Source organism: Podarcis gaigeae, assembly GCF_964106915.1.
Source record: "Podarcis gaigeae genome assembly, chromosome: 2".
In the NCBI taxonomy this organism is placed as follows: Eukaryota; Metazoa; Chordata; class Lepidosauria; order Squamata; family Lacertidae; genus Podarcis; species Podarcis gaigeae.
This window is the reverse complement of record NC_139679.1, coordinates 35404469-35420585: the sequence shown is the minus strand read 5'-3', so window position 1 is coordinate 35420585 and position 16117 is coordinate 35404469. Positions and strand designations below refer to the sequence as shown.

General features: G+C 42.6%; 2 protein-coding genes across 4 annotated transcripts in view; one reads left to right on the top strand and one right to left on the bottom strand.

Moving 5' to 3' along the window:
* CDR2L (cerebellar degeneration related protein 2 like) overlaps positions 1-2691 on the bottom strand; it is a 33829-nt gene extending 31138 nt beyond the window's left edge. The window contains exons 1-2 of one of the 3 annotated variants that reach the window (XM_083728030.1): positions 2279-2691; positions 1664-1814 (exon numbers count right to left, since the gene is read on the bottom strand). In XM_083728030.1, coding sequence (XP_083584156.1) covers positions 1664-1742 — 79 coding nt within the window. In that variant the 5' untranslated portion in view covers positions 1743-1814; positions 2279-2691. Of the gene's footprint in view, positions 1-1663 lie in introns of all 3 variants that reach the window. The other 2 variants (XM_083728029.1, XM_083728028.1) reach the window with 2 other exon arrangements.
* Positions 2692-5247: 2556 nt separating this feature from the next.
* HID1 (HID1 domain containing) overlaps positions 5248-16117 on the top strand; it is a 43792-nt gene continuing 32922 nt past the window's right edge. The window contains exons 1-2 of the mRNA XM_083727967.1: positions 5248-5592; positions 13148-13297. Coding sequence (XP_083584093.1) covers positions 5527-5592; positions 13148-13297 — 216 coding nt within the window. The 5' untranslated portion in view covers positions 5248-5526. The remainder of the gene's footprint in view (positions 5593-13147; positions 13298-16117) is intronic.

Here is a 16117-nt window from a genome sequence, read left to right as displayed (position 1 = left end):
TCAATAACTGTGACAGTTTATCAGCATGGAACACCACCTGCAATGCCAGTGGAAAATTATGTTTACTGATGTTATGCTAATGTTACTGTTGGCTTGCTCCCATCCTAGGCACTTAGGTGTTGGCTCAAGTTTTTAAAATGGTATGCAAGGATATGGTAGCTCTCCAAATTGTTTTCATCCTCTGGAAGCATCAGTTCTTTTCATATTATTCAAACTCCCTTCACATTCACATAAGCAAGCATAAGTTCTTGAACATTGTCACACTTTGGGTTCAGTGTCACCAAGCAAGCCCTCATAGTGACCTCACTTTTTTGGGGGTGGGAATATATCGTATTTACTTTCTTGATGCTGCCTCAAGAAATTGAGGTCAAGTTGTATGCTGTTCAGGATCAAGCCAATTGTGTTTTAACCTAGATTCCCTACACAGAATCCTCACTTTGGCATTCCATCTTAGGATCCTGCCTTCCTTTTGATGGGATGGAGCAAGTTGAAACACCCCATCCCCCAAATGTAAGGCCACAACCTGGCCAAAGTACATCTAAGAGTTAAGGACATGCTTAATTCATTGGGATATAAAATGCTTAGCTATGGCTCTCTCTCCACAATACAAGGGTATTGATTTGATCTCCAGTTTCATGAATGTTTTGCACCTCTAATATCTAGGCTGCGTATTTTTTATTAGTTTAAGTGTGTGGTGATGTAAATGGAATGTTTAGTCTTTTCTCATTTCCTCCTCCGCAACTGAAGTTATGAAAACTTATGTTCCAGCAGAATCTCCCAAGGCTATGAACATCCATGTGAAGCTATTAGTTGAAGAGATTATCTCACCAACTGTTATGTCTGCATTTAATTCAATATTATAGTTGTAGGTTTATCTTCAATTCCTTTATTTTACTGAGCATAGGAAGGTTCATTTTTGGGGCTCTCATATAAGAAAAGGAGAGATTTCCTAGTGGTCAGTAAGATTTTGACACAAATAATAATTTGATTTTTTAAATGCAGCTCATTGCAGCTCGTACAGCAAATATTGAAAGCATACAGCATAAATTTGTGGCTGCTCATTTAAAAAGAAACGTACAAAACAAATTTCTATCTTTCAAAAATAATAATATGGTTCACTTACTTTTGGTTGTTTGCAACTGAAAACTTTCTCCATTCTCATTATATCTCTCTCCCATTTCCGTACAAGTCAGTTCTTACTGATTTACAATTGTCTGTAACCAACATGACTTAATCTAATATAAACTAGCACTAACAGCTAAATAGCTGGACTCAAGTGCCGTGACCAGTTTTGCAGAGGTCTAACACCACTAACACTAATGACATGATGACGTATTTTTTTCCATTTGGATAACTTGGGGCAAAATGTATGCATCTTTCCCTGGGTCTACAGAGGCCTTTTAATTTAAAGAGTTCCCCATTGATGTACGGTGAAATATAAAATTTACAATCCGATGGTTTAGCTCCCCTGAGAGATGGTGCAGTCTTTCAGGTATTGAAGGCGGAGAGAGAATGGCGTTTCAGAAGTTGGATTAGGAAGCTTTTTCCAGCCTATTTGCTTCTGTGTCCCTATCCCGTTCTGCTAGGTCATCCCCTTTTCCCTGTGTGAAGATCGTCATGGCTTTGGTGCTATAGTGTTTGGTTTTTTTATACGCTTCCTTACCTTGCTCCAAGTCCTGTTGGTCGTACCAGGGTTCCTCTTCCTCGCTTTGAAACTCTTCCATCCTGTCGGCGCTCAGCATTAGCTCTCCTACTCCGGAAACATCCAAAACAGAGCAGTAAAGCAGAGAGAGGCTGAGCTCTCAAAGAGGATACTGCAGAAAGAGATATACAATCAAGGGTGAGAAGAGACCGGCGCTGGGGGAGGGGGAGCAGAGGGGATCTTCTCCCAAAGACCCAAGCTGATGAAGGCAGGAGCCAGTCGCCAGGCTTTAAGGCTGGGAATCGGCCAGTAGGTCTGATCCTGCGCAGACGTAAGGTTGGGACAATGGCTTTGCAGATGTGCTATTGTGATCAGTGCTGCTGCTGCTGCAGTAGTAGCAGACATCGAGCTCTCTCTCTCTCCCTCTCCCTCTATCTCTGCATCACCTTCCTTCCTTCTCTCTCCATCAGCCCTTTGGCGAGGGAGCGAGAGCAGAGAAGACGTGGCGTACGGATTCCCCCGGCCTTTTTCTTGTCCTCCACGCCAAAATCTTGCTTTCAGGCTGGGGGCGGAAGGATTATTAAGTCTTTGTTACGGACGGGAACCAGAACCTGAAGACTGCAAAGGCTCTCTTACTTGCGCCGACTTCGCTGGGTGATGATGCACAAAAGAAAGAGCAACCTTCCGATGCAGCCAGTTCCTATTTGTGCAGCTCGGTGGAGACCTCTAGCATGGAACTGCTGCAAAAAAAATTCCATGCAAAAGACATGGGCGCGGGAGGAGGGGAGGAGGGAGAGGGAGAGCAGACCTCCCTCCTTTTCCTCTTTTTTTTTTTTTTTACCCGCCCGATCCTTCTCATCAGAGGAATTCCAGATGCATTTTAGCTGCTAGGCGGATTTGAGGCTTGCATTCCTCCAGGATGTAGAGAGCTAGGGGCGGAGTCGTGGAAGGTGCCAGTCAAAAAGCAAAACAAAACCCAAATCTGTGAATCTGCACATAAGTGGGAGGTCCTTTTTACTACGGCAGCCTGCACAGCTTTTACTTTGCGCGCTGGGGATGTGTGTGTTGGGTAAGAGCCAGCGATGAATGTTTTCACGACAGCTTATGCTGGCATTATTCCTTGCCATTGTTCCTTTGGAAAATCCTTGCTCTCGCTGCAATAAACGAACAATCCGACCTGGGGAGCGGGCGGGATCTGATTCCATGTCTCTTATTAATTAAAATAGATGGGAGGCAAGATTGTTCCTTGCAATAGGAGGTGGCAAATAGTCTTACTAGTGGAGGACAGAGTAGGAAAGCTTGGAACAGGGGTAGGCATCTGAATTTGATGGAGGGGTGCCGGTGATTCCATATCAACTACTGGCAAAAGAACTTAATTTGATGTGCCACCCTTCCCCAGGGTTTAGTTTAGAATCTAGTTTTCTTTAATGAAAAAACAGTGTCCTTGAGCATGCGCTGAGTGTCTTTTCTCGATCAGCCCTCACACACCTGCGTTAGGAGAAAGCTCACCCGGTTCCTCTTAGAAATCAAGCAATAGCTATAGGCCCAATTCTGCAAACAGCTTGATGAAGATGTTGACCTAACTGCGGCAACTGTAAAAAAACAACAACAAAAAACCCCACCTCATGTGAGGGATTATTAGGAAAATGAATTAAAAATGAAATTGCTAATATGCCGTTATACAAATCCGGCTGCACTTTGAATAACGCCACACCCCAAGAAGGATATTTTTTGATATACTGCAAAAGAAGTTCCAAAAAGGGGCAACCAAAAAGATCGAGTGGTTGGAGTAATTCCCCAATGGGGGGGAATCAATATGTTAAGCTTTTTAGTTTAGAAAAAAGACACAGAAGTAGATGAAATGACAGATATTTACATAATTATCCTTCATGTGTAGAAAGTGGATAAAATTTTATCCCTTACTCATAAAACAAGAACCAGGGCCCATCCAATTAACCTGAATTTTGGAAGATTCAGAAAGACAAAATGAAATACTTCTCCATAAGGTGCCTGGTTAAACTATGGAATTATCTACAGCAAGATGACCTACAAATGATTTTAGACTGATTCATGGGTGACAAGGTTATCAGTGGCTACCAGCCATGATAGCTACATACTGCCTCTAGTATCAGAGGCTGTGTGATTCTGAATATACGTTGTTGGGCATTACAAGTGGTAAGAGTACTGTTGCCCTCATTGGCATCTGGTTGACCACTGTGAGAACAAGATGCTGGGCTAGATGGGCCTCTGGTTTGATTTAGCAGGACTCTTCATTTATGAGCCTACAATATAGATAACATATAAGTGGTGGGTGATACAGAAGGGAGAAGGAAAGATAAATGCTGGAAACTGAATAAAGTAGAAATTAAGAAGGATATGTGTGGAAATATATATCTTGTCAATTTTTACTATGGCAAAGGAAGAGTAGCTACCACACTTGGTTTATACACAAAGTCATTAATGAGGACAATTCAAATTCCCTCAACAGCCACATATATACTTTAAGATAGGAAAAAAAGGAACTATTTTAAAGGTCTGACCGTATTCTGAAGCAAACTGTGGCAGTTGACTTGGGTAGCAAATTTGGGAGAGTGTGCTAATCATCTCTTAAACAGTTCCTTATATTTGTATAGCTATGTATAAAAAGTATTCTTATATGTATTACCATACCTTTATGTTCCACAAAATAACCCAAGGCCCTGAAATGTATCTGATGTGTGCAAAGGGTTTGGACAGCTCTCCAGTTTCAGACAAGTGCCTTCTCTAAATTCCCAGCCATATTTGGATATGCCAGAATTTGAACTTCAGACTTTTTGCATGCACAGTATTCTTTGTGTGCACACTGTTAAAAATATGGATGTGTACTTTTTGCCTATGTTGCCAGAACATAGGATGGATGGGTACAATTTTATGCATACCAAAATCTCTCGGGCTAATCTTGCCATTTAAAGTTTGGAAGGGAGTGGAGGATGGACCAGATAAATTAATAGTGGAACATAAATATGTAGTAGATAAATAGGTTGAACAAGTGGGGAAAGGGTGAATGCATATATATAGGACTCTTCTGTGTGAGGGACCAAAAAGCCAGTTATGAGATACTTTGGGATAATACTGTAATTAAGAGGAAGATGTACTGTAGGGCTCCAATCTTATACACATTTAAGGGGAGGAAGCCCTCCTCAGCACAGTGTGAAAACAAATATAGAACTGAGCCGCAAGGCGGTATAAGGGGGGGAAAAAACCCTGGGGTGTGCATGAGGCAGGAGCGCGGGAAATGGTGGAGGCAGCAATGAGAAGCAGGCGGGGCGAGGGAGCGAGGGAGAGGTCTGCGCTTCAGGCAGAATTGGAGAAAACCCGAGAGGTTTATGTTTTTAGTGTGGAGACGTGCGAAGGCGGCGTCACCACAACTGAGCAGAAAGGCCTTTTTGCCCATGGAGAAGATGGAGGGATGCATGATGCGTGCGTGCCTAAGGACCAGAGAGGCGATGCTGATGGAAGAGAGGGAGGCGGGCTTAGCGTGGCTTTTCCCGATCAGGGAAAGGGGGCGGCTGCTGCCGGGGACGGAGGGAGGCGCGAGGAGGAGCCGCCTCTCTCTGACGAGGGGAGGCGGGATCAGGACCAGCAACAGCATCAGCTGCTGCGCGGCTCCCTTTGACAGGGAGGGAGGGAGGGAGGGAGGGAGAGAGTAGCAGCCTCCGCCGCCGCCAGGGAAGCAGGTGAGCGAAGCCGCCGGGATGGAGCCCGCAGCGCCGAGGAGAGGAAGAGGTGGAGAAGGAGAGGAGGGCTGTTAGCGGTGACGAGCGACGAGGAGGAGGCGGCGGCTCGCTCTGGCCCGCTGTAGGGAGTGAGCAGGTAGCGGACCCGGATCCGGGCGCGGGAGGAGGATGGGCAACGCCGACTCCAAGCTCAACTTCAGGAAGGCGGTGATCCAGCTCACCACCAAGACGCAGGTGAGGCGCGCGGGGGGGGGGGGAGCGCACCTGAGCAGGGCCGGCCTGCGAGGAAGCACCCCTTAAATCAAAGGCATCGGCGGCGAGGCTGGCTCACTCCTCGGGCAGGCGAGGAGGAGAGGCGTGCAGGGGGCTTGAAGGAAAGGCCTTTCGAGGTGGTTGGTTTGGGGGGGGAATGGGGTTTTGATGGGCAAAGGGTCCTCTTCCTGGGCAGGGACATTGATCCAAGGAGAAGCCGTGGGGCTGGGGTTTGAATCCAACAGGGAAGCTTCTGACGCTGGAAGAGCCACCCCTCTTTTCTCCCTTTGGGGGTGTTGACATGGGGTAAGCCCACCATCCTGGGGATCTAGGTGGGAATGGACCTTGTGAGATGCATACAGGCACCTGAAAAGTGCTGGGTTTGCGAACCCTCTGCAAAGTGGGTCTTAAGTCAATTTATTCTTCACAGACATTGCTGTGCTGCAAACCATTTGCTTGCTGCCATGCCTTTATTTGTATTGCCCCCCTTTCTTATCCATGTGTTATCTCCACAACCCGCAGGATTAAACTTGGCCTCTCACATACGCAAGGCAGCCAAGTAAAACCTGCAGTGCCCACAGCTCCATATGTTCTTGAATAGAGGCTGACAGAGGTGGGCTGCCTCAAGGATTTGGGCCTAACAGTCGGAGAAGGCCTCACTGGAGCAGAAGGCCTGAGGAGAAGAGTAGGATGCATAGGAGAAAGTTGGAAGGGTGCAGTCTAGTAATATGATGTGGTCAGGCCAGATGGTAGACGCTCTTCCCCAATCACAGAATGTGGTAATCACAATTGGAGTAAAAAATGAGCACGATTAGGACCAAGGCTCAAGGCTGTGCCTGTTTGCAAAATGCTGAATTGTTTTGTTGACCTATATGCATCTATTTCATAGCATTGGGTAACTGAATCAAATCATTTGGGTACACACATCCTTGATGCGTAACTATCTTTTACCCTTTCAGCGAAGCTTGGGGAATTAGTGGTTACACAGCATATGGTGTTCAGCTAATCGGGTTATGCCTTTTGTTAGCTTGCCCTTAAATTTTAAGTCAGGTGCATGGGTACAAAAAATGTTGTTACGCAGAGAAGAGGTAATGAACTAATAGCCTGCAGGCAAATAGTTGAGTGAGTCCTGGAAAGTGCAGCAGCTGTCGCAACTTTAGAAACATCAGACAGGTTGGGCTACGTGAGGTGGTGCTTATTGACAAGGGACAGGAAGGCCTTGAGACCTTTTATTTGTACTTGAAGGTTGAAAGTTACAGCTAGAGGAAGATTCTCAACAAATATATTCAGCAAAATTCTTCTCTTTACCCTGCTTGTTGCACGGTGGCCAAAATGCAACAGCTGGTGGATTTTTGCCATCTCCAGCAAAAAAAGCATAGGACTAGTAACCATGGTTAGAGACAGGTACAGTGTGAGAATGCACGGAGGCTGTAAAAAAACACCTCCCTTAGTTGGCATATAACAATGCTGCTTAGGATTGTCAGTGTAAGTATCCTAGTACTTGGACCTGCAGATATGTAAAAGTAAGAGATATTTTGAAGTTCTAATGACATGGATTTTCCAGACTTATTTTGATTTGCTGCAGTGTGGCAGTGGAAGGCCTTCTTGCAGCAGAGTCATGGTGACATTTTAGCTGTATGGAGTTTATGATGAAAGGAGGGACAAATAGACCTTCAGAGTCAGGCATTATATGTTCAGATCTCATGATATGAGGAAAAAGTTAACTTTCTTTTCTGTTGGTTCCTTTTCTACAGGTTCCAACAAAGGAGAAAAGAATGCTAGTAAGGGCACCCGTTAGGGATCCTGAGAGTCCCACATTCCTTGTCCCATCACCAAATAATTTGATTTGTACCTGCAGGTACAGTATGCATGACTAGGCTTTCTTGTGCCTGGTCCCACATTCCTTGTCCCATCACTAAATAATAATTAGATTTGTAAAATCTGTAAGCCAGCTTGAGGTTAAGATAAATATATTGAAAGAAAAATAATGGGAAAATATAAATCAATACTTTAGGTTTAATATAATATTATGTATTTTTTTTTCTTTTAGTGCTAATGTGGTGTCCTTCAGTTGAGTAAAGGAAAAATTAGAAACTGCTGTGTGTGTACAAAGAGAGTATCTTTGCAATTTTTGAGATCTCCGCTTAGAAATAAGTTCGGTTAAATTCAGTGATTTTTACTCCTATAAATATGTCTCCTTGGGTTTCACAGTCTGAGCATAGTGCTAGTACACAGCAAGGAAATAGGAGTTGTTATTTTTTTGGTTTGCTGACTTTACAAGTTCATTCCTTTTATAAAAGTGAACGTTTGGTGTCCCTAGCTTGGTTTGTTAAAAGCCTCCATAGCAGTACTGGGGAGACTGTGCCATGAGGAAAGGTGGGTGGAGGAGATGGAACGCCTATATTTACATACTTGAGAAGGGCACTACAGTACTTGCAGGTACAGTATGTAAGACTAGGCCTTCTTGTGGCTAGTCACCAAAATATCTGTGTAAGATATAGCACTGCTTATCAGCCACATTCTGTATGTAGCATTTTGGTGCTGTTGTTTATTACACCATTATAATAAAAATGTAGATCCTTCATATCAGTCAGGGATAGGTGAATTGAAGTTTGATGCTGTTGCTTTTGACTGTTTTGTCAAAATGAAAACTATACCATAAATGCACCAGTCATACTGTTGTACAGACTGACAAAAAAAATGATCATAAAGACTATATATACACACAACACATCCTTGTGCAACCTAATAAATCCTACTATTTGAAATTTCTTTTTAGGAATGTCAGGCTGCAGATCTGAACCAACTGGACTTGGTGCACATGGATAGTTTCTGTAGTCTGTGTTTTCTAATGAGATGATTTTCAAAAAGCCTGAAAAGTGACCAGTATGAAAGGTTATGTGCGTCTGTAACCTGGGGACTGGTGTCTTTACTATGTTAATGTAATTTGTACAAATTGCAAATAAGCAGTGCTTTCTTTTCCATAGTCTCTTTGGTGAAAATATGCTGCCTGCCATTGCATTCTGTCCGTGTTGATGGATTGCTTTTTATATTGCAACTGGAATACTTTCTCCAGAGAAAACGATAGTTGTTTTTTTATTGCATGCCTTCCTTCTTCCTATCATCTACTTTACTGATGTGTAGGATTAGCAAATAGAGAGGCATTAATTTTAGGCATTTGAACTCAGCAAGGCAACTGGCCTTAGACACGAGAAGCAAAAGTTATTTGGGCAGCTACGGTCAAACTAGGCTTTCTTGCTTGACAATTCAGCGGGCTAATTTGTATACATGTCTTACCTTGCAGGTGTAAGCATAGGATCTCCTTTCATTTTTATACAGCTCTAGGTTGTTTCCCCTCATAAAGGGCTCTGGGCAGTTACAAAGCATCTTATTATTGCACCAAACTTATAAGTAGGCTAGGAGACTGTGATTTTATCAAGACCACCAACTTCAGCAAGGATTTGAACCCAGATTTCCCATATAAGTCCAACATTCTGCATTGCACTATCTTTATGAAGTTACCATTATTTGAAAATCTAGCTAATGCTGATTTGGAAGAGTGCGTTGTTGCCTTTTCCTGTTTCAAAGGGTAGCACTAATCTCTTATTTCTGCAGATGTATCCTGTTTCCTCAGGAATCTTATGCAGAGCTCCTGATTCTCTGGAAATTATCAGGTCCACTGGAATTTAAGTAGATCCTTTCATTTCTCTCAAGTTAAAGCAAAGCTGTTAAAACAGAACTAAAATGCGCAACACACCACTTGATACACACATTCACTTTCTCTAGGTTTGGGGTGGATTATTCCTGGAGGGGCTGGATTAAATCTCTTGCTTTATTTTATAGTAATTACTTTAAACCTCAGCTATGTTTCCTGGCTCTAACCCCTTTCCTCAAATAAACTAAGGCAGCAATCATGTACCTGTTTAGTTGGAAGTAAGTTCCCTTGAACTCAGTGGGCCTGCCTTACTCAGTGGGTCTTACTTACAAACAGATATTTAAAGCATTACACTGTAATAAGATAATTGTGTTTCCTATATCTCCTATAAGAATTTCACTTATGGAGATTTGAGATCAAATGGTTGTAGCCATTGATTTTCTGGCATATGATAAGAGCTGTGCTCCTTGGCTACATTTGTAGTGGGGGTGATGGTGGTACGTTTCACACCCACCCCCTTGCCATAAATGCATCACTGGTAATAGTTACTTTTGATCATTAGCTCACTTATAATACCCTTGGTCCTCTTAGGCTTGCAGACATATCACAGCATGCCTGTAGCAAGTGGCTATGTTATGTTCAGATATCTTCGTCTGCAATGCCTTTGTATTTCAATATACATTTTAATTCTAATGGAAGTGGTAGAAACTTTTTGGCATATCAAGGATGGCACAGCTGAACATCAGTCTGGTAGCAGCTTAAGGTAGTTTTGTTGGGCTCTGCTTACTTTGGAGGTGACCTAAAAGCATAGTTCTCAAGTATGTTCTCCCCTGCCCCCAACTTGTCCCATGCTTTGTACAAAGTGTATTGGATCAAACATACTCATGATATTTGAAGAGGTATCATTGAAACAGTTTACTATAATAAGTAGTCCAAATATTTATGCCTGGGGAAGGATTCTGTAATGCAAAATCTTGCTGTTTTTTCAGCCAGGAAACTGTTCAGTGTAAGGTAGAACACCTGCCTTTTCTGCTGAAGTGGCCCCTTCCCTTGGCAGTCATCTGACCAGGACATTCTGCCTAAGTCCCTGAACGATATCCAGTATTTCCGGAAACACTGCATTCCAGTGAAACAGAGGGTAGATCTGGAATCAAACTGGTTTTTTTTAATTTTTATGTTCTATACTTTTGTTTTACATTATTTACAAATGTAACATTCAATATGGTTTTTTAATATACTACAGGGATCCTTACATTTTCATGGTTCTTAGTGGGTGAAATAAAAGGAAATTAATATTATGTGGTGGGATAAATGGGTGCACAGCACTGAATTCTCCCCACCCTCCTCATGTAAATAAACACTCTTCCAGCGTACAACCTTCTCAGTAGAGTCCCTGGTGAATCATTGCCTTGAGAGCATATAGTACTGTACTTCCTTCTCTGGCTTCCTCATGGCCATCTGGCTAGATAAGCTTGCAGAGCAATTTTTTTTTTTGAGGGGTGGGGGTTCATCTTAACACAATTCAATGGCTGGAAAGTATATCAGCTAACAGCATGGGGCCAGTGCTCATATACCCACCCTCATCCACTGCTTGGGGTGCATACACAAAATGGCTACCCTTTCGTATAAATTGGCTGTTCTGGGAGTTGGGAAGGGGATTTTGTAGCGTGTGGGAGAGGATACTATGAGGGGGGTGGAGCTTAGGGAAGAGGCAAGGCTGACACTTCTTTGATGAGTGCTGTGTCTACTATTCTAATACACTATATTTGATATTCCTTCCAGTTAGTTTTGCATTCTTCTTGCCTTTTCATATCCAGCATAATGCACATTTTAATATCACATTTTTTAATGTCACATTTTTAATTCATCTGCATTGTGGGTGATTTGCTCATTAGTTTATCCCAGGACCATGTTGAAAAGAGTTTGGTAACTTGAATATTTTTCAAGGTAATGGATGTATTTGAGTTGCATAATACACTGCCCCCCAGTTATACCAATCCTATTTATTCTGGGTAGTTGTTACTCTGATCAAGTCAGGGGCCACTTCTTTACCTAAATACTTGGTTATATCATTCTGAATGTCAGTGTAAATGCATTTTACACCTGTGCACGCAATCCACTAAAATTCCTGATTCTCAGTAGTTCAGTGCCATGAATATGCTTTTCTGCCGAATTTATTTCTGATTGTTCACTCTCTTTTCCTCTTTCCTCACTGAGAAGGAGCTGAATGCAGACTTGCTGTGTTGCCCATTGGTTAACATGCAAATACTTTCTGCATTAAGGCAATCACCTGTGATTAAGTGCCTACTTTTAGAGAATGCAAAGGGGCTCATTTTATGGATGTTAAGGATGGTGACAGGGAGGTAGTTGACATTAGTATCTCATGGGAATATATAACCACTACAGAACAAACCTGCTCTACCAGTTTATGCTTTGCTTACCTGCTTCAGCTTTCTGGTCTTTATGTTTTAGTGACACATTACCTATCAATAGCTCAGGTAGTGCCCCTTCATCACAGCCAGTTATTAATCAGGCATGACAAAGTTTCTCACTCTCACTTGCTTTTTAAACTGTTCTTTAACAATGTAGGCATTGGATGCCTTTATCTGCTGTAAAGCCAGGAAATTGTCTTTGTTTAAACAAGCAGTCATCTTTCCTCTCCTCACCCTTTCCAAACACAATTTGAAATTGCCAAATGCCCTGAATAACTTGCTATTAGGCAAGAACTGCTGTTTGCTTTTGGAGCTTTTACTAGGTCACACAAGTTCACGATAGAATATTCACTCTACCTGATGTCTTGACTTGTCCTGCTGAGTAGTATTCAGTGAGTCTGTAATGACTGAAATTTATTTCCTTTATTAAGAGAGAGAACCTTCTTTACTTGGTACACTTAAGTATTCTTAGAGTGACAGTTTGTGTTGGCACAAAATAATCAAGTCTGCTCAGTATGACTTTTGTGGTTGCCTATATCATAAATTATATGCATGTAGATGTACACCCATGTCCAGAACACTGTGTGTTACTCTGCCTGTGTATATAGCTCTGTTCCCATACATGCATTGGTTTCTATTAAAGTAAGTGTCTGTCAAAGTGTCTTTCTTGAAAGCTGCAACAAACGAACAAGAGATGGTGGTGTAGCTTCATAGGGACCTGCCGAATCTCACCACAGCTTCTTGCCCCTTCCTATTGGCCCTAAGTCCTTGCCTTTTTGCTCCCAGCTTCTCTACATCATTTCCCTTCAGTTTTTCCACCCTACTTGTGTCTCTCCAAGATCCTCTGTTATTTTATTAATGATGCATTTACATTTGTCCAACTGGTCAGTAGTATTGGGTTGATGTGGTTGGATGGCTTTGGATGTTCCTTGGTCATGGACTTCATTCAAATGTCTGCTTGATAAACAAAGTGATCACATCAAGTATTCAACCAGTAACTCAAAAACCAATGTAGGTTATAATTGTGTGGTGGTGTTTTTACCCTATTCCCTGCATTCCAAACAGTCTTCTGTGGCTCTTAGCTTTCCCAAAAGTCATTCCCATTTCCAGATTTTGTATGTTTTCATTAAAGACCACCTGACTACTCCCATCTGCCTTCTCAGGTTGTGCTGCTGCATTGGGCGAGAAAACCCCTTTCTATAGGAGTTATGTCAGCTGGCACTGAGCTAGTGCTTAGCAGTCATTTCTGATAAATTATTTTTGAAGAAGCATGGTTCGTATTGAATGTCTTTTATTGGTCCGCTTTTGCATACTGATGTGCTATGATTATACTGATGGAAGTGTTCTCATCTTTATTGTTGTGAGCTGCTTTGACCTCAACTTTGCTGTTGGAAAAAGCAGCATAAGAATACTGAATCAATTCAATCCTTTGATATTTGTGTCTCTTCAGCCTGTAGAAGCAACAGATGATGCGTTCTGGGACCAGTTCTGGGCAGATACAGCCACTTCAGTCCAAGATGTTTTTGCTCTTGTTCCTGCTGCAGAAATCAGAGCTGTGAGGGAAGAATCTCCTTCAAATTTGGCTACTTTGTGTTATAAGGTAAAAGGTATTCTTCTTCCTGTATTGCCCCCACTATGAAATTCAGTTATACAAACATTAGCTCATTCAGAGGGGGGCAATTGGCCAAAGGTAAACCAATCAAGAATGAGATATCCATCACTCTTAAGTAGAGACCACTGATCACATGGAATGCACAGTTTTTGAAATGACTCCATAATTCCAAATAATCTTAAATTAGCACCAAGGCATAGAAAGATACTTCAGTAGATTCATTGTTAGTTGAGGTTTATGGTAATCTGGAAGAGGAAATAGTATCAAACCACCAATACCCTGCAGGGTAGGCAAACATGAAAGCTGTAGTTAAACTTCAACAGGATTAACTATGGCAATCAGTCTTGGACAGCAGCAGCCTGAAAGGCAAGAATAAGAGTGCAAGGATCTGAATTCCAGTTATAAAGCTCACATGTGTTTCAACTGTAGATACTTGGTACATATGATCAAAGGATCAGACAGACTTTTGCTAGTTTAAGTGTGCTCAGGAGTTACATTTACCAGGTGAATTTTAGAATACCATCTTTCTCTCTTTCTTTTCTTTTCTTTTTTTAAAAAAGCCAGACAGCGCCTGTGGGGTATCAAACTGCCGTTAAGCAATTGGTAAATCTGCAAAGATTGCTCTGAAGTAACTGCTAGGCTAAGCTGGCCCAGAATACCATCTTTCTAACCCTTCCCAGGAAAGCAGACCTAAGGGTCAAACTAGATGGGACCTCAGTTATGCCTCTGAATCCCGTTATAGGGACTCTCATGTTCTTTTAAGCCTGGAGTCCCCTATGTGCTGTCTGCAGGCAGCATGGTGTCCTTGGATCAAGACCCCCTGGCCCTCCCAATTTTTATTTTATTTTAAAATTAGGTTTAAGAACTATTTTTAAACGTTTGGTGCTTGGCATTCAGCTACCTAGCCTTCTTCCCTCACTTTCCTTAGAGTGCCATTGGGTGGTCCCAGAGGTTTTCTCCATAGAAATGGAAAGGCTGGCTGAAGACCAGTGGCTGTGCTTCCAGCCTCCCCCTAAAATGCTTTGGAAAAGAAAAGGTCATCATCACTACCATGAATGAAAAACTCCTTGTACCTGATCACGCAGAGGCTAAAAAAAATGCTGCTGGAAATGCTTTTCTAGTTCTGAACATGATGTAGTGATGAGGGAATGATATTGGTGAAAAGGAAAACAAGTTAGAACTTGCTTTTCTAGTAAATTGCTTGTGCCTCCTGAAGGAGGACCATCTTGCAGGTTAAAGCAGTTTTATTTCAGGAGGCCCAGGCACTATGAATGTTGCTGTAATATTTCCATTTTCTGATGTGGTTATCTATCTGTTTATATTGCAAGCCACATCAAGACATATATTGCAAAGCAGGGAATGCATTCCTTAAATAAACAAACATCACTTCCTACCTCAGAAAATTGTGCCCCAGAGCAAGTTCAGTATTTATAAAAATGCCCTTTGTATTATTCCATCTTGTATACCAGGTTTAAACCTTTGCATTATAAGTTGAAGCGGTTGTTAAAGACTTTGGTTTTATCTCTTCTTGTTTAGGTTTTCTTATTCATTATAGCAGAATATTTGTAATTCTCTGTCTAACAGAGAAGACTTTAACAGCACAAGGGTGTCTTGGACAGGGGATATGCATCAGATTTGTAGTTTCCAGTGGCGTAGCGTGGGGAGTGCAGGGGGGGCCAGCCGCACCGGGTGCAACATCTGGGGGGGGCGCGGAAGAGACTCGAGTGCTAAAATCCACATGTTAGGGGGCGCAGATTACTTGCCTTGCCCCGGGTGCTGACAACCCACGCTACGCCACTGGTAGTTTCTTGCTTTCAGGTGTAGAAAATAAGCAAGCGGGTCTGTCTTTTTTCTGTACATGTATGTGGCACAGTAGAATATTATGATAATTGCATACCACTAAGATGTATCCTAGGAGAGTTCTCCCATATTCAGCAATAGGAACTTCAACTGCTCTAGTCTGGAATGTCGTTCAGACATTGAAAATACTTTTAATATATGAGGTTTTCCCTCTTCTTTTACTCTTTGGTAAATGGAGGAAAAGTGGGACGCAGGTGGCGCTGTGGGTTAAAGCCTCAGCGCCTAGGACTTGCTGATTGAAAGGTTGGCGGTTCGAATCCCTGCGGCGGGGTGCGCTCCCGCTGCTCGGTCCCAGCGCCTGCCAACCTAGCAGTTCGAAAGCACCTCCGGGTGCAAGTAGATAAATAGGGACCGCTTACCAGCGGGAAGGTAAACGGCGTTTCCGTGTGCAGCTCTGGCTCGCCAGATGCAGCTTTGTCACGCTGGCCACGTGACCCGGAAGTGTCTCCGGACAGCGCTGGCCCCTGGCCTCTTAAGTGAGATGGGCGCACAACCCCAGAGTCTGTCAAGACTGGCCCGTACGGGCAGGGGTACCTTTACCTTTACCTTTTTAAATGGAGGAAAGAGGAACCTTTTTGTATCTACTGTACCACCAATACTTGTAGATTGGACTATTGCTAGTCCACTATGCAGTATTTACCTGCAGAGCACTCTATTTAATATGACTTTACATACCTTGCAAATCACTGGGCTGGATGCATGCTATTCAAACTATGTAAGCAGTCATGTTAAACCATTTCTGATAGTTCTCCAAGAGCTGGAAGTGGCATATTGATCCTCAAAATGTACTTTGCATCTCCAATTCAAATATGAGTTCATTTTCAAGATTAATGCATACCATACTGCAGACCAAAGCTTTTCTCCCTCCACTAAAAATGTATCTGGGAATATAAGATGATAACTACAAAAATAGAAGCTGGCATGGAGTGCTGCTGGTAGGGTTATACT